Here is an 18,635-nt window from a genome sequence, read left to right as displayed (position 1 = left end):
TCCATGAAACAAGATGGGATAGGGAGGGAGAAAAACCATAAGTGACTCTTAATCTCACAAAACAAACTGAGGGTTGCTGGGGGGAGGGGGGTTGGGAGAAGGGGGGTGGGGTTATGGACATTGGGGAGGGTATGTGCTTTGGTGATTGCTGTGAAGTGTGTAAACCTGGCGATTCACAGACCTGTACCCCTGGGGATAAAAATATATCTTTAAAAAAATAAAAAGAAAAAAATAGAAAAATGAGATCAAGAACAATATAAAATATGCAAAATTCCTTTGAACCCCTAAAAAAGGGTTCCATAATACACTACCATAGGTAGTTCACTTCGTAAAACTTTTACAGTTCAGAAAATACATTCACATAAATTTCAAATTATACCTTCAGAGAAGCTCTATGAAATAGGTAGAGATTATTATTTCTAATTTACAGATGAGAAAATTGAGGACTGGAGAGGAAAAACAATTGTTCATTCAAGGTCACAAATGTATTAATGTGTTCTAGAATAGAACTAAGGTCTTCTGACTCAGGACAACATTGCTTCCACATGTCAAAATTCCAAATAACCTTTTCTCCCAATTACTGTGAGAAATTCATAAATCATATTGCTATTCCTTCATTTTACAGATCAGAATTTTTAAGATCCAAGATGACTTATCTTGGAGGACATACTGTGAGTTAGTAACAAAGTGAATCCTATTCCTCTCTGGAACCTCAATCTCATTCTTCCTCTTTAATTCAACTAATTTCACTTCAAATTTGTCATTATTGATTTTATTTCTTAATCATTTAATTGTGTATAGAGTTCGGCTTTCTTAGAGTCAGTGACTTTTGAGCTGGGGCTGAAGGGATAAAGAAGCATGTAACAGGTAAAAGGTAGAGGGTGAGGGCAAATTTGAGGAGGTGGTGACAGTATGAACAATAGTACAGACTCAGGGAAGGACCTGGATCACTGAGAAGTTCAGCACTCAGAAGGCATGACAGCGGTGGGAAGCAGAAGTGGAAAGAGAAAGGGACGCCTGGGTAGCTCAGTCAGTTAAGCATCTGACTCCTGATTTTGGCTAAGGTCATAATCTCAGGGTCCTGGGGTCAAGCACTCCCCAAGGGGCTCCTCACTCAGCAGGCAGTCTGCTGAAGATTCTCTTTCTCCCTCTCTCTGCACCTCCCCCTGTCACTCTTTTTTTCTTTTTTTAAGATTTTATTTATTTAGGGGCACCTGGATGGCTCTGGGTTAAGCCTCTGCCTTCAGCTCAGGTCTTTAAAAAAAAAAGATGTTATTTATTTATTTGACAGACAGAGATCACAGTAGGCAGAGAGGAGGCAGGCAGAGAGAGAGAGAGAGGAGGAAGCAGGCTCCCTGCTGAGCAGGGAGCCCAATGCAGGGCTTGATCCCAGGACACTGAGATCATGACCTGAGCCGAAGGCAGAGGCTTAACCTGCTGAGCCACCCAAGCGCCCCTCCCCCCAACACTCTTAATCAAATAAATACATCTTTCAAAAAAGAGAGAGAAATAAATGCTTGGATATATAATGGGCATCACAAATCTGTTGACCCTATGAAACAGCAGTTCTCAAAGTGTAGTCCACAAGGATCTGAAGGTACCCAAGACCTTTTCTAGTGGTCCACAGAGTCAAAACTATTTTCATAATAATAATTATTATTTTAAAATACCATTTACTTTGTTTCACAATACTGACATTTGCACTGATGGTGCAAAAGCAATAGTGAATAAAACTGCATCAAGAAAATAATATTAATAGGCACTAATAGTCATTGTATTCTTTACTACTTACTGCATGCTAGCAGTAATTAAATAAATAAATAATTTAAAAACAGTGTTCATAAGTGATGTTCTTGAAGGAGAAATAAAAAATTCTAAGTTTATTGAATTTTAAAATTTAAGTCCACATTGTCTTAATATTCTGTATAAAAAAAAAAGGGAAGTATCCATACAGCACTTCTGCTGCATATGAAACTATGTTAACTGTTCCTATGAAAAGCACTCGGATGAATGATGTTCTAGCAGTGGTATTTTTATGGAACACCATTTTCATGGAACACCACAGAAAAGCTATGGTCATTTAGTTTTAAGATATCTAATGAATAACTTTTCAACAGCAAATCAAGACATCTTACAACTTCAACAAAAACTAAAAAGAGCATAGCATTTGTTGCCAATAAAATAATGTAAATTTTTACAAAAAATGTGGAATTTTGGGAAACTTAATATTCATCACCATGACCCTGACAGCTTTTCAATACTTAATAGACTTTCCAATGAGATCAGACGTGACATTAAATGGATGTGACTTTTTGACATTCTATAAGGAAATATGTCAACATTTGCAAAGCCAAGCATACCTATATTTTCCTAATGACCAATGCAGGATGTTATAAAATCAAGTTTGGGCAGAATAGCCATTCACTGTAACTACAGTTAATAAGACTATACTGTATATTTGAAAATTACTGAGAGAGTGAATCTTAAAAGTTCTCATCACAAGAAAAAAAATGTGTAACCTTGTGAGGTTTAATGGATATTAACTAAACTTAATTATAATCCATTCACCATATTTACATATCTCAAATAACTATGTTGTACACCTTAGACGAATACAATGTTACAGGTCAAGTACATCTCAATAAAACTGGAAAAAAGTGAAAATTAAATTGTTCAAAAATAATTAAGACACCAAAAAAATACGAACAGTAATAAAAATAAGAAACTCTAAGAAAAAGTGTAAAACGAGTGGATTTTATTGCAACAGAAAATAGAGTGGTCACTAATCTGATTTCAAAATTTACATTGCAACTATTACTTGTTAAATTTTGACATGGCATTAAAGAAGAATATTCAGTTATGAAAAGGCTATTAAAATACTCTTCCCATTTCTAATTACATGTCTGAGGTATATTTTCTTTACCTATTTCAATCAAAGCAATATATCACAAGACCAATATGAGAATCTGGCTGTCTTCCCTTAAGCCAGCCTAAAAGAGATATATAACAATGTTAAACAATGGTTACTCTCCCTACTATTTTTATTTTTGAAAATATAGTTATTTTCACAAGAATTAAGTTTTTTATGTTAATGTGTAATGAGTAGGCTTATTTTAAGTGATTTAATAAATTTTTTAAAAATTTGTCTCAATTTATAATAAGGCTGTATTAGTAGCTATAACTCACATAAACTGAAACTCTTTGTGTCCTCAATAGTGTTTCAGATTATAAAGGGGTGCCCAGACCAACAATTTGAGAGCCATTACCATGCAGTGTGAACTAAAGTGGAGAAGATAGGACAGAATTCAGGCTTCTGGGTAAGTAACTGCAATAAGAGATTCCAGGTGAAATGATGAGAGCCTGGCAAAGACTATACTAGTGGGGATGAGAAGAAACAGCAGATGCAAGAGTCATTTCTAAACAAGAATCAACAGGATAAGTAACTGATGAGATAATCAGGGAGACATCTCATGGAAGAAAGTTGCTTCAGCTATTTCTCACAAATGGCTGAATACAAAGCTGGGAAATGCAGACGGAAGGGCTGGTTCCATACATTAACTCTGGGGTCCAGTAGAATACTGAAAATAATTATCGGGAACTCACATGGGTAGTTACTCCTAGAGGTAAAGATGTGGAAAGAGCTACAGATAAAGCAGAAATTACTCAGGGGAAAATTGATGAGTAAGAAACTCATTAGTTCTCATTACAATCATTAGTTTTTACCAAGTAATGGAAGGACTCAAAGGAAAGTCAGTAGATTTGGTTAAAAGGAATAAAGTATCTTTACCAAAAAGTACAATGAAGCAGCAGTTAATGTCTACAGGAGAGTAAGTATTCAGAATACTAAGTGGTACATATTGTTTCATGTGTTAACCCAATAGTGTATGGCTTTCATAATTTAAAGAAATTTAAGGAAAGGAAAGGAAAGGGAAGGGAAGGGAAAAATAAATAATGAATATCCCTGAGAAAGTATAGACCATTGTAGTCGATTAGTTTAAGACATATGGCAGTGAACACAGGGAAAACAAAACAAAGTTAATGCAACAGGACTATAAAAATGTTCTTTGTTTCTCAACTGAGAGACCCTTCTGTAACTTTGTAAGCCCTCAGAGGAAAAAAAAAGAGCCAAAGAAGAAAAGCATATTGAAAAGTTGGGCCAGCAAAGGTAAGATAATAGAGATAGGTGTCAGAAAAGCGTGGAAAAGATGAACAAAAGAAGTCACTTCCTGTTAAGTCCGGAGCAAAGGAGAAAAGAAAGGATGATGTTATAGGTAGCTTTAGTGTGAAGACAGGGAGACACTGGGTGAGTTCCTGCCCAGTGGCTTCTTTTTTTTTTTTTAAGCAAAAGCTAAGAGTGCATGCTAAGATTCAGGATAAAGGATGAAACAATTATTAGAGAGACAGAGAGAAAAGTAGAGCACTAAGGGCCAAGTACAAGGATTATTGGAAACATAGTGAGGACCCAGCCAAGACTAGATCACCACACAAAATAAATCAATACAGATTCTTAATAACTGAAAACATCTACATCTGTAGAATTAAGCCAAAAATATTATAATCAAATGAGTACAAAACTTCTGGATGATATTAAAGAGTGTTACAGTTAGACCCCTGGATCGTTTTGTCAGCCACCCCCATGGTTTAACGGGAAGCTAACTATCGGTGGGGAAGAATACTCACTACACAACCAATCATTAATAAGTTGGCCTTTTTATTAGGTTATTCTCAGAAATCAGAATAGTAACCTTCGCTAAATATCACAGATTCATACTATTGTTCTCTCACAAGAGGACTAATAAAGGTCAGATGTTTCAAGTTACCCAACATATTCTATTAGTGATTTAATCAGTGTTTTGCTGTTATTCCAATCAGAGCTCTAGAAATATTATTTTGTATTTACATCATCTCTCAGAGGAGTTATTTGTATGTACATAAATTTGAATAATTTGCTTCATGAATTCTAAGTGTAAATTTCCATGAAATATCTATGGTTAAGGAACTCAGTTAAAAAAGTTCTCTGCTTTCTGGAACACAGAAGCAATGTGCCTCTTTTAGGTAGTAGCACAAAGAGAATAGAGAAGAGTTCTGCAAATATATTCTGAAAAGACTTTACTGTATTATTGTATTATTCATCTCCAAAGGGAAAAAAAAGTACATTTTTATAAGTTAAACTCCTTTTTTATAAAAATTGGTAAGCTAAGAAAGCAAACAGTTCACCTTCCGCATACATTATTCTACTTTGGGATTCAGTTAAATGCTTACATTTTGATAAACCAAGTTCAAAATTTAGATCTCTTTGTAATTAACTTGGTCAAGAAACAGAGTTTTGTGTATTTTTCTGTTGGTTTGGCTTGACTGGTTTTGAATATGAAAGCAAAACAGTGACAAAAACAAAAATAGTTAACACAGGATATAAAGGTACCAAAAGAATCATGAATAAAACTTGGTAAAGTCTTACAAGATACAGCTGTCATAAATGAATGAATGAGTGAAATTAGGAGACTACTGGGATCAAACCTCCTTATACAAATGAGATGGCCCCTAAAATTAGTGAATTACTGAAAGTCATAAAGCCACTCAACAACAGCTTTAATTGAGATACAGCAGTGTTCTTTCGCCTATACTACCATGTCATCATGAGTTAGCAGACATACAAAGGGAACTTTAAACAGTACAGGTTTAGAAGTGCTACCTTTAATCACAGTTCCAGCGAGCCACTGACCAATCAAAAGACTTGTTTTTTTCTGTAGAGTCAGTGACCCATTTTATTCTGCTTGATTTAGCAAGCATAAGTGAGGCTCTTAAGGAAAGAATTATGAAGTAAGCAGAATATAAAACTGTGTATGTGTCTGTGTACACACACACACACACACTTTCACATATAGGTTAAACATACATGCGTGAATATATATATATACACACACACTTTTATATGTTGCCCACTTCAAGATTCTTTGCATAAGAGTCTCATTTATGTATGCTACATAATAAGTGTGTATGAACACACTTGTTATATATGGTTAGAGTTAATACATTGTGTTAACAATCTAAATAAATTGTAAATATTTGAGATGAGATGGATGTGTACGTATATATACACATATATATATTAAATAAGATGTGTATATATACATGTATTAGAGTTAATACATACATAATATAGTTCAACTAGAAAATAAAAGATATCATATAAAGAGTATTTGTATTAAATAAAATCAAATGTCAAAACATACAGTATGGGTAGCCTGGGTGGCTCAGTCATTAAGTGTCTGCCGTCAGCCCAGGTCATGATCCCAGGGTCGTGGGATCAAGCCCCACACCAGGATATCTGCTTGGCTAGAAGCCTGCTTCTCCTCCCAATCCCCCTGCTTGTGTTCTCTCTCTCGCTGTGTCTCTCTCTGTCAAATAAATAAATAAAATCTTTGAAAAAAAATACAGTATGGACAAAAGAGATTCAAAAAGATCAAGAAGAGGGAGTGAAGGGGCGCCTGGGTGGCTCAGTGGGTTAAAGCCTCTGCCTTCGGCTCAGGTCGTGATCCCAGGGTCCTGGGATCCAGCCCTGAGTCGGGCTCTCTGCTCTGCAGAGAGCCTACTTCCTCCTCTCTCTCCCTGCCTGCCTCTCTACTTGTGATCTCTGTCTGTCAAATAAATAAATAAATAAATTTTAAAAAAATTTAAAAAAAAATAAAAAGGAGAGGGAGTGAACACAAGTTCTAATCATAGACTTCTGAAATTTTGAGGACAAAAAAGAACTTTCACATTCTGTAACTTTCCAGTGATGATTGACTTGGGTAATATACCTACCCAAACTATGTTTAATCACTGTAGCAACAAAGAACCACCCAAAGAAATTCATTTTATTTTTGGACAGTTCTATCATATCCTTTAAAATTGAACTTGTCTTCCTCAATGTTTCTCTTTGGTCTTGGCTTTATAACTTGACATCATACAAAAGAAGTCGAGTTTACCTCATGCGGTAATTCCTCAAACAGCAAGTAATTATTCTTCTATTCTTCAAGAAAAACAACCCACAGTGCAATTGATCAAACAACAAATTTTCATGTTCCTTCAAACCCTGATCATGATTCCCTGGACAAACTCTGATGTAATTCTAACCACCACACACGGTAGCAACCAGAATTTATACCCACCATATTAACTTTTTTTTTCCTTTCTAAACATAGTATTTCTATCAGTGTCCAAGACAAAAGTATTAAATAGCCATCGCATGCTATCAATTTATATTAACCTCATTCTCAACTGAATCTTCTAATTATTTTAAAACTTTCATAAGACAAAGTACTACTTGAGATGAGTCCTGAAGGACTATGCAGGAAGTTGTCATTCTACACATAAACAAGTCTAAGCATAAGCAATGGCAAAAGAAGTTTAGGAGTGAAGGTAGATCAGCCTTTCTAAAATAAGTGAGTTGGGAGAAATTGGAGGGGGAGAGAAACCAGGAGAGACTGTGGACTCTGAGAAACACACTGAGGGTTTTGGAGCGGACAGGGGTAGGGGGTTGGGTGAGCCTGACGATGGGTATTAAGGAGGGCACGTATCGCATGGAGCACTGGGTGTGGTACATAACGAATTTTGGAACACTGAAAAAACTTAAATTAAATTAAAAAAAAAAAAAGATGAGAAAAAAATCTACCAAAGGAAAAATAAAATAAAATAGGGTAGTTTCACATAAAGTTTGGGATGCAAATTACAGAGGCCCTTGAAAGTCAAAGTAAAGAGTCTGCACTGGGACCCATCAGGCAATAAGAAGACACTGTGGGTCTTGAATATAATATTAACAAGATGAAAATGGAAACCATATGCAAAATGAATGATAATGAACAGAAAAAATAGGGTAAATAATTAGAAAAATATTGATGAAAACTGTTCAAAATGATGGTAAGTGGAGATGCAATGAACCTGACAGATATAGGAAATAATTCTAAGAGATAGAAAGACAGGTTCCATTTAAATTTCATGCCTGAGTAGCTAGAGTAATGAGGATGCCAGTTTTAAAACCTGGGAAATTATTTGGAAAGGGAAGATCATTAATTCAGCTGACGGCAAAAGAAAAGCATGCCACTCAGCTGGGACTGAGGTCCCAGGTTCAACAGGTAGCAAGAAAATGTATAACTAAACATCAGTGAACTATTCAACCTAAATATGTTATAGTAAGAATAATGTAGGCAATTTTCAATCGTATTCATTACCGAGATTACCCATAACCTTTTGCAATTGCCTTCCATCTTTTGGCCAATGCAGTTATCATCAACATTTCCACTAGGAAGAAACTAGAACTAAACTAAAATCAACCTATTCTATAAATCAATAGTAGGTAAGTGAATTAGAATAGGAAGAAAATGGCTAATAGTATACTTACACAACACGTAGTAGCTTTTTGATTATTCAGTATTCCTACCCTTCTACCACATAAAACTGATGTGTACAAATGTTATTATCAAGTGGTACAGTATATCTCTAAAGGAAACAAAAAAAATTCTCATAACAGAGAGTAACACTTAAACTCACATTTTTTTTTTAGTATATGAACAAACTAATATAAAGAAATCACAATTTTTCCATTAGTGCACACAGAATCACAGTAAAAATTTCCTTGTCGTGATTTTAAAGGTAGAGCACCAATGGTCTGGAGGAAAGATCATGAAGAAGACAGGATAAATTCATACTAACATGACCACACACTAATGTAAGTAATAGCAGCCCTCACCTAGTACTAATTTAGGGCTTATTATTAAGCTTCTCCATACCTAAGATAAAAGTTTGGGCCAAGTAGGAGAAAAGAGATTTTAAATTAAACTTGTAAACATATTAGTGCGCTTACTATAAGCTATCAGACACCTGAAATTCAAACAGTCCTCAACAAATGGTGGAAGGTTCCCTAAGCTCAATGATAGTAAACTATGGCAGCACGTGCTAAGAGGTTACAGCCTGGTCAAACTCAGTATGTATGTATGTATGAATTTTAAAGATTTATTTATTTACTTGAGAGAAGAGCATGGGAGAGAGCACATGTGAGTGGGGGGAGGGGAGAGGGAGAGGGAGAATCTCAAGCAGACTTCCAGCAGAGCACAGAGCCCAATATGGGGCTGGATCTCACAACCTTGAGATCACGACCTGAGCCAAAATCAAGAGTGAATGGTTCACCAATGGAGAGGCCCAGGTGCCCCTAAATCCAGTATTTAGAAGTGTTATTATATCTGCTGGGAGCACAAATAGAAATGACAAGTAATGTTTTTACTGAGATAATTCTGTCTTGTTTTATTTTTGTTTATTCAAACAAAAATTCTGCAAGTGTATTTTATTTTTTGAAAGGTTTTATTTATTTATTTGACAGAGAGAGAGAGCAGCAGAAGGAGAAGCAGACTCTCCATTGGGCAGGGAGCCCAATGTGTGGCTTTATCCCAGGACCCCAGAATAATGACCTGAGCCGAAAGTAGATGCTTAACTGACTGAGCCACTCAGGCAACACTGAAAGTATATTTTAACATGTTCTGGTTTCATATATAATACACATATAAATATAAGTTTGCAAACCTACACCTTCTTATAAATTATGGTAAGCATTAATTGGATCACTTATGTCTGTCATCCCCCAATCACTATGTAAGACATATTTCTGCCTATTGGTTTAGATCAGAAAAGAGAAGTATTTTCTGGGTTTGAAAGAGATCCTTTTAAAATATGATTATTCATGAAATTCCAAGATTAAATTCTACTACTGAAGGTTTTTAAATCCTTATTATTAATATAGGACCAAGATAATATTTATTTTATATGGTAGAGCATCCCAAGGCAATGTGCCAAAAATAAAGGCAGATCTGTCTAAACATGTATTGAGATAAAATTTTTAAATTATTCTATCTCATTCTATTGGACAATAGTAAGGCCATAATCAAATATAATATATTAGAATCAAAGAATCTTAAAAATCTGACAAATTGAAATGACCTTAAGTATCACCATCTGGTCAAACCACCCAACCAATGTTCAAACTTTCTATAAAATGTCTGCTAAATAACTACCCCTCAATGCCAAGTGACACCAGTCATATACTACTCTACTACTTCCCTTCCCAGTCAATTATATTTAGGCAAAACTCTTATCAGAAAGTTCTTCCTGAGAGCTAAAAATATCTAGCTTCAGCTCATTAGTCCTGGTTTTCATTATTGGTGCCAACTGCCAAGTCTACTTTCTCATCTACATCACAGTTTTTCAACAATTTGAAAACAACTTTAAGTATCTCAGTTTCTTTAAGTCTCCCTAATATGATAATGATTTTAATGATCTCAATTGTTCTTATTTCTCTCCCCTGAAAATATGACTAGCAAAATGCAGAAATCTCTGTAAGTCTTGCTTTAAATATCATCCTATTAAGTGAAGTAATATAGTAAACATAAACTTGGTAAAATAAAAATATTAATTTAAGTAAGTATATATACTTATAGTATATAAGTATATAGAATATATAAGTATAGTATATAGTATATAAGTATATATACTTATACTCATTTGTATCATATATATTGTTTACATGTAATACATATATATGTATATAAATCATTACTGTATTATCTATTTTTTTTTCCCTCAAATGACCTCTACCATACTGTGTTTCCCCCATCCTATACTTGCACAGATGATTTCTGGGCAAAAGTGCAATTTATACTTCCATCGACCTTTTTTAGTTTCAGTCCATTACTTTGTCCCTTCAAGATCATAGTGGATACTAATTCTGTCTCAGATATTCATTATATGTCCCTAAGTCACATGATTCTCAGTTTGGATAAGTATCTCATCCATACAGTCTTATTTTAGTCATTGATAAAATGTTAAACACGATAAGGCCAAAATTTCATCAGGAAACATCATCCAGGTTGGAAATGTTTCACTAATTACCCAGTTGTTAACTTATCTAGTTATCCCTATACTGAGACCATACTTCTAAATATAGTCCATAGGGACTATATAAGTTATATTCAAGTTCCTTAACAAAATCTAAATATAAGATTTATAAGAGCCAAAAATCTTTGGATTTTTATTCATTCTTTAAACAAATTTTTATTGTATGTATAATTTGTGTCACGCACTAAATTGATATCATCTCTGGTGATTGAGTAGTAGATGCTACTCCCAAGAAGCTTACAATCAGGTGGGGAAAGCAACAATTCTAATTGATGATTGCCATAGTATTATAAACATGATAGACAATTAGGGAAATATGGAAGTATAGAGTGTAATTATCTAAATCAAATTATCAGATTAGGAAAGATTTCCCAAAGGAGATAGCAAGGTTTGAGTTTGAGGTCACTGTGGGTCCGTCAGACTAAAATCTGGTTATATGGGTGTGGTGCTCTTCAGAGAGAGGTCTGGGCCAGGCATGCAGATTTAGGTGCCTTAAAAAGAAAACCACTGGCTCAAAATGGTGTCACTTCAGTCAAGTCACCAAATATGGACCTAATACCTTACCCGACTACATTTCAACCTACCCTAAAAATGTAGTGTTAACTGGTTAGTCAGGAATTTCCTGACCAGCATCAATGAGGAATCTGTCACATGTGCCCTCTCCATCCCCCAAAAGATGAGGTAATCTACCCAATAAAATCCCTTGCCCTTCCCCTTAAGGGAAGGTAGCCTTGCCTGAAGCAATCCTTTCTTTTGCTAATAACTTCTTCCCATAAAAACCTTCCATTTTGTATAACTCTTCAGAGCATCTCTCTACTTGCTAGATGGAATACTGCCTAATTCTTGAATTTCTTAATAAAGCCAATTAGATCTTCCAGTTTACTCAGCTGAATATTGTTTTCTAAGAAGAGTCAACAGTGAAAGATGATATTTATAGCCACAGATTTAGACAAGACCACTGGGGCAGGAATTAACTAAAGATAAAAAGAAAGCATTGGCATTTCAGGTAAAGGAAAGCATACTTCCAAGAGGTGTGAAAGATCAAGTGTATATGAGACCTGACTCATATGTGTTGGGTGAGAGGGGGGCTGGATAAAAAGACACAGATGCAGGTGTCAGAGGCCAGTTCAGCAAGAGCTGTGTGTGTGGAGCCAAGAAATGTGCAGCCAAGAAATGAGCCAGAGGCCAGTTCATCAAGAGCTTTATCTATGAAGCCACAGAAAGCTATGGAGGTGCTTGAAGGGTTCTAAGCATTAGAATTACTTGCTTAGATTGAAGATTTAGAACACATCCTCTAGGGTCAGTGTCCAATATGAATTGATGGAGGAAGACAAGAAGAAGGGAGACTAATAAAGAGTTCATGAAAATGGGTGGAGAGAAGTAATTAACACAGTACCCACAGGGAAGTGAAAATGAAGGACATATTCTGGGGGTGAGAAAGATGGAATTGAGAAGTCTTGGACACTACTGAATTTGAGATGCTTCAGTAGAAAGAGAAGGTCTAAGGAGATGCCCAGCATTTTGGTTGGGAAAAGAAGTAGAGGTATCGTTTCCTAGATAATGCATTTCCTAGATAAGGAATGCATTACTCCTGCATCAGGAGTGATGGGGAGGATTTCTGAACTCAAGTGTTATCATTTGAAGTTGAGTTTGAGGTCAAAATAGGAGAGCCAGGTAGAAAATATTGGATGTATGGATATGGCATTCTTCAAAGAAGTCTGAGATGGACATAGAGCCTTTGGAGCTAACAGTGAATACATGGTAGTTACAGCCATAGATTTGGATGGAATCACTCAGGCCGACTCTATAGAAAGAGGAGAGACCAATAAATAAAGGTTAACATTAAATTCAAGCTGTAAATAAAAAGCTTACTCTATCCAAGGACTTAATCAATTTTTTTCTCATTTATAGTTTATTTCTTATATCTTAATGTGTTTTAAATTTCTGAAGTTTTTGAAAGGAAATTTATCAGAAACCTTGTCAGTGTGGTACTACTGCTTCACTTATAAACATAAAAAACAATAGCATAAATTTATGTTATAGCATCTCAAAACAAAGTAAGTTAAAAAAATATATAGTAAAAGAGCCAGTAAAAGTTTATGATACAATTCAAGCTCAACATCAAAATTAATCCCTAGAATTTTAAGGACCCTGAATTTTCTATTTCTTCATTTTAAAACCTTTTTAAGTCTTGGTTGGGGGACAGAATATTGTTACAATAGTAAAATGGGAAATCTTTGCTCATGTTTGCAATACTCACACATTAACTGCATGTGTGTATACAACCTCATTGCTTCCTCAATTCTATTCAAAAAGAAAAAAATGTAAATAAATAAAAATACCACGGAGGGAGATCTCACCATATTGAAAAGCATTATGGTGGTCTGTACCTAACTTTCATAATCTCAAATATTCCTCTTAGTCAAAATGTTTTTATACTTTATCAACTCATACAAGATGGGCTAACTGGATCATTCTCCAAGATACAAAGGATCTGCATATTCTTTCACAGCATATTATAATAGCTGAGATTCTTAATCTGGATATTCCAAGGAATTATGTATAATGGATCCAAACACAGCCAGAGAAAACGCTATTGTCTTCTGAATTTCATAATTTAGTGTCAATAAATCAAAATTCTGATAAAATGCTCAAACAAAAAAATACATAAATCTTATTCTCCAAGGCACGCTTGTTTTTTAATAAGTCAGTTTTTTGGCAGCATCACCATGGCAACTATTAATAAAGTTTTATCTAGTCTCATAATTATAATAAGATAAAATAAATAAAATAAAAAGTTTAAATTTCATGGTAGAAAATTTCAAAAATAAAATTTCAATTAATTACACAATGTATTTAAAATACCATGATATGGGCTTACCAAGTCTATGTTGGGCCTTCTATTTGTCAATTTAAATGTTCAGCAAGAGAACCTTATTGTTTCATTCTTAACCTACTAGATTTAACTTTAAAAATCTGTCTTAAATAACTATAGACATTGTAAACATATAGCCAGTTTATATATAAGACAATTTAATAGCATAATTCTGAAAAGGGACAGAATGCCTTCTAAAAGACCATTGTAAGATATATGGTAGTGAGGGGTATCTGGGTGCCTCCATTGGTTAAGCACTGGACTCTTGGTTTCTGTTCAGGTTGTAATCTCATGGGTCATGAGACTGAGCCCCATGTTGGGCCCCACAATCAATGGGTAGTCTGCCTGAAGATTTGCTCTCTCTGTACCCCCGAAATAAATAAATCTTAAAAAAAAGGGGGGGCATCTGGGTGGCTCAGTGGGTTAAGCATCTGCCTTCGGCTCAGGTCATGATCTCAGGGTCCTGGGATCAAGCTCTCATGCTCATCGAGCTCATCATGCTCTCCGCTCAGGAGGGAGCCTGCTTCCCCCTTTCTCTCTGTCTGCCTCTCTGCCTACTTGTGATCTATCTCTCTCTCTGTTAAATAAATAAATAAAATCTTAAAATCTTAAACATATTAAAAAAAAAAAGATACATAGTAGTTCTAAGACTTGCTGTTGCCAGCTTCCGAACTCTTTGATTCATGACACTTGATTGGGGGCGGAGGCTGGGGGACAGGCAAGAGGTAGTGGAAGAGAGTTCTATCAGCTTCCACATATAGGGAAACCTGACTGATTGAAGCTGGCCTGACACACACATAGAGTCACCATGACTGTAACATGTATGCAACAGTTTGTATCAATATGCCAACATTCATCAAGTAAAAAATACAAAAAGAGCTAAAACATGAGAATGTGTCCTTTCCCTTGGGAGGAGTAAGGCCTGACAATGTCCATTTTGCTAACAGGCTTATCTCCTGGTTGTGACACAAAAACTCTGAACACTGAAGAATAGTAATAATTGCAGATGGTGATTATTCCTAAACCTACCCCACCAGATACTTCATATCCAACTGGGCAGACAGCTAAGGAGGGACACGTGAATGTAACTCAGGGCCATCCCGTAATACACACAGAAATCTGGCCCTGACATCAGACTCTGCAGCACTGAAATAAGTAGGACTAATAAACTTGAAAACCAAGAGATACTTCTAAATCAGGAACTTTATTTAATGCTAACCTATATGTACATGATACTGACTCCAGACTTCCAGTCTCACATGGTCAGACAGATATCCATCCCAAAATATCAATTTTAATATCCTTTCTTAACAAAATAAACTTCCCAAAATGTTCCTATCTCATACAGAATATCTACAAAACTATCATGGTCTATCTTTGAATAATGTTGATTCTGAGATGTCACCCATGATCAATATGACATTTAAAATATCTTAATTAAAAAATGACCTATAACAGCAAATTAATTTTTATTCCAGATCACTGCATATGTGATCTTATTACCTAAAGATCCCTTATATTTATGAAAGTTATTTACTTACAAACTCTTCAATTGCTCTAACCATTAGGTATTATAAAAAAAATATGCTGTTATTCGCCAGTAATATTAACCATTCTTATTAAAAAAAAAAAGTCCAAACCACAAAAGGAGGAGTTGGTGTTTCAGATTTAGATTTTGTTTTTACAAGTAACTTCAAATTTCATGACGTATTTTTTGAAAAATATCCTTTTCTGAAAAATATTTGAAATATTTGAAAAAATATTCCTTTTTTGAAAAGGAAAAATATCCATTTTTGAAAAATATCCAATTTTGAAAAAAATAATTTTCCAATCTAAGCCCTTTGCAGAATAATATTGAAATAGAAAACTGATCTACCATGTGAATTTTCTTCTTCCATGCATCAACATAAATGAAATATACCTTAAAAATCATACTTTAGCTAATTTTTAAACTGATATTCATTTTTAGGAATTTTTAAAACCATCTTTTTGAACTGCTCTTGCTCAAAACATGGAATTTCAGTATCCAATTATAGCTCCTTATTTAGGGTAAGAAAGAAAGTAATTTTTTTCCTAATTTTATAAAATATGTACATAAATTGTATAATCCTAGAGCATGAACAAAACTTTATAAAACTTTATCTTAAGCACTAGGTATTAGTTATCACATTCTAAACATCTCTTGTGAAACCAATGGGTACATATTCTGATATGAAAAGTTCTGCTGATATGCTTTAACAAACCACCTTACTTTGATAAAAAATGCACTAATATTTCTCCATATAATAATATAAGACATGAAGGACGTACGATGGGCATAGATACTGCTTCTTTTTCCCCTTCCCTTTCTTTGAAGACTTCTCTTTAGAATAAGCTTCTTCAACCCATAAGGAAATTAAAATAAAAAAGGCAATCGCCAATAAAAACTTCATCTTGAAAGTTAAGTTTCAGGAGATCAATCTACAAGAAAGAACAAGAAAAGGTTTACATAACGTGATAACAATAGGACTCTAGGGAGTATGACCATTACTACCCAAAGGACAAGTACATTTGTACATGAAATTCTCATTGCTCAAACCAATGTGGTTGGCCTTCATTATATATTTGTGAGTAAAGGTTAAATGGAATAACGGTTCTTAGAAAATACAACCCCAAGGAGGTATAAAAGATAAGTATGCAAAATTTCTGATTTTATGTTAGAGAAAATCATAAATTGACATTGAACTGCACAATATTCAATATATGCTTAGAAAACTACCTGCAAGGATGTGTAACACAGTGTTAAAATGGTTTCCTTCTTCTTGTACATTTGGATTTTTTATTTCCTTTTTCAATTTCTATATTTTTGAAGTTTGCATGTATATTTTTTTCAAAAATAATAAAACTATTCTAATCACAAAGATTAAAGAATTGACAGAGATAAAAGAAAAATAGTAGCATCAAAACTTCACACTTTAAATTCGTTGTTTTTATTTATACACATTAAATTTGCAAGTTACCTTTTACCCAAAAAGGATGCATATTGACTTAAGGTATTTTGTTGGCTTTCCCACTTTCATGATATTAAGATTGATCGAAGATGATTTTTGACTCTACATTCTAGGTAACATAATATGGAAAAAAACTAGCAAGTATGGTCAGACTCTTTAAAATAATCTTCTTAGACCTATTTTAATAACACTTTCTATGCTCAAATTATAATTATATTGTTGCCGGTCCGATGCATTAAGGGGAAAAAAAAAAAAAAAGAAGGAGAAGATGAAGAAGAACTTCAAGTGTCTAGTAACACTGGAATATTTATTGAAGCCCTTCATTTCCAAACCATAAATTGTTTCTCCATCATTGTTTTCTGCAGACTAAGAGATCTATCAGACTCCTCACCATTCACTTAATTCCTATCTCACCCTTATAATTTTGCTTCTCCTGTGTCATATTTTGCACCTCCCTTTCTCCCAGGAATTCTTATTTTCTTCCATGTATCCTTTACAGCACCTATGGCAAGCCAGAGGGCTTCTTCCCAGGCCCCCTCTCCGAGGACAACAGAGAGGGCTTATCATGACCAGAGCAAGAACAGAAGGTTCTCCTCTGTCAACTTCCCACTGGACGTTCCCTTCCCCCATCCCACGGTGGCATCGGCTTCCACACACCTCTGCCCACAGCAGCAGGTACTTCTCCCACCTCCACATTCTTCCCCAGGAAAACGGGAGGGCCGTCCCAACGGTTTGAAGGGGCCAGAGAAATCCAACCCTATGCTCCCTGTCTTCACCTCCAACCTTTCAAAGGGGACAGCTGCAATGACTGAAAGAGCTTCACAAAACAAGGCAAGGAGCCCTCCCCGCAAATCCTGCGTTCTCCTAGTTCCCCCCAGGTCTCAGCATCCTTCCATCCGGAGCGTATCCGCGGACGCCACCGGATCGCTGCATCCCTGACTCGGCTGCCGGGCGCCCCGCGCCCCTTTACCCACGCTGGGCAGCACTCGCCGCCTCCCCCTGCACGCCGCAGTGCTCCCCGCGCCTCCACCACCTCAGGCTTGACCCGGTCCTTCCGCAGAGCGTTTTTTCCCGTCCCCAGACCACCGCCGCCTCCCTCTGCGGGTCCTCTCCTGCCCTCCTCCCCCACCCCAGCCAAGAGCCCCCCACACCTACCCGAGGCGCCCCCACCCGCAGCCGCCAGGCGAGGACGCGGCGGCTCGGGGCCCAGACGGCGGTGGCTTCTGGGGGTGCGGCGGGCGCAGAGCGGGGGCAGCTGCGTCCCCGCCGCCCGCGCCACCGCCGAGCTCGGCTGACGCGCCTGCTCGGGCCGCGGAGCCTGCGCCGTGGCGCCCCGCCGCCGGGCGTCCGCAGCCGCGCTCCGGGCCGCTGCGGGTCCGCGGGCCGCGCTGCCGGGAGCCAGGAGGGCTGGCGGGACGGCGGACTGGCGCGACAGCGGGCCGGCGGGCCGGGGGAGGGAAAAGGTGTTCCGAGCGCGCGTGGAAGGACGTCACAGCACCTTCCCCTCTGGGCACTGGAGGGGTTTCTGTGAAATGTAGTCCCCCTGCAAGGAACTAGAAAAGACGGGCGCGGGGAATGAGGCATGAGGACCGTTTTGATACAGAGGTTGGGGGGAGACTTTTCAAGGGGCTGGAATTCATTTAGGGTCAACTTTGGATCACTAGTAACAGAAACAGGAGAATAACAGATGACCTTCTTGGACCAGGGCGGACAACACGTAGTTTCTGTAATTTAATCATCGGACTCCTGACATCTAACGTAATCGCTGAGTCTTACCAACGATTTCTAAAAGCCTGACCTGTCTAAGCAAACGTAAATTAGTCAAAATCACTGAAATCATGTAATCC

At 36.6% G+C, this 18,635-nt stretch overlaps 1 protein-coding gene across 1 annotated transcript in view; it reads right to left on the bottom strand.

Moving 5' to 3' along the window:
* The window catches only part of GLRB (glycine receptor beta), a 100,582-nt gene extending 82,582 nt beyond the window's left edge, over nucleotides 1-18,000 (bottom strand). Inside the window, exons 1-2 of the mRNA XM_044224684.1 lie at nucleotides 17,944-18,000; nucleotides 16,109-16,258 (exon numbers count right to left, since the gene is read on the bottom strand). Coding sequence (XP_044080619.1) covers nucleotides 16,109-16,230 — 122 coding nt within the window. The 5' untranslated portion in view covers nucleotides 16,231-16,258; nucleotides 17,944-18,000. The remainder of the gene's footprint in view (nucleotides 1-16,108; nucleotides 16,259-17,943) is intronic.
* Between the last annotated feature and the right edge of the window lie 635 nt (nucleotides 18,001-18,635).

The sequence above is a fragment of the Neovison vison genome, chromosome 11 (genome assembly GCF_020171115.1).
Source record: "Neovison vison isolate M4711 chromosome 11, ASM_NN_V1, whole genome shotgun sequence".
NCBI classification, from domain to species: domain Eukaryota; kingdom Metazoa; phylum Chordata; class Mammalia; order Carnivora; family Mustelidae; genus Neogale; species Neogale vison.
Note: the sequence above shows the minus strand (reverse complement) of the source record. Positions and strands in the feature narration are given on the sequence as shown.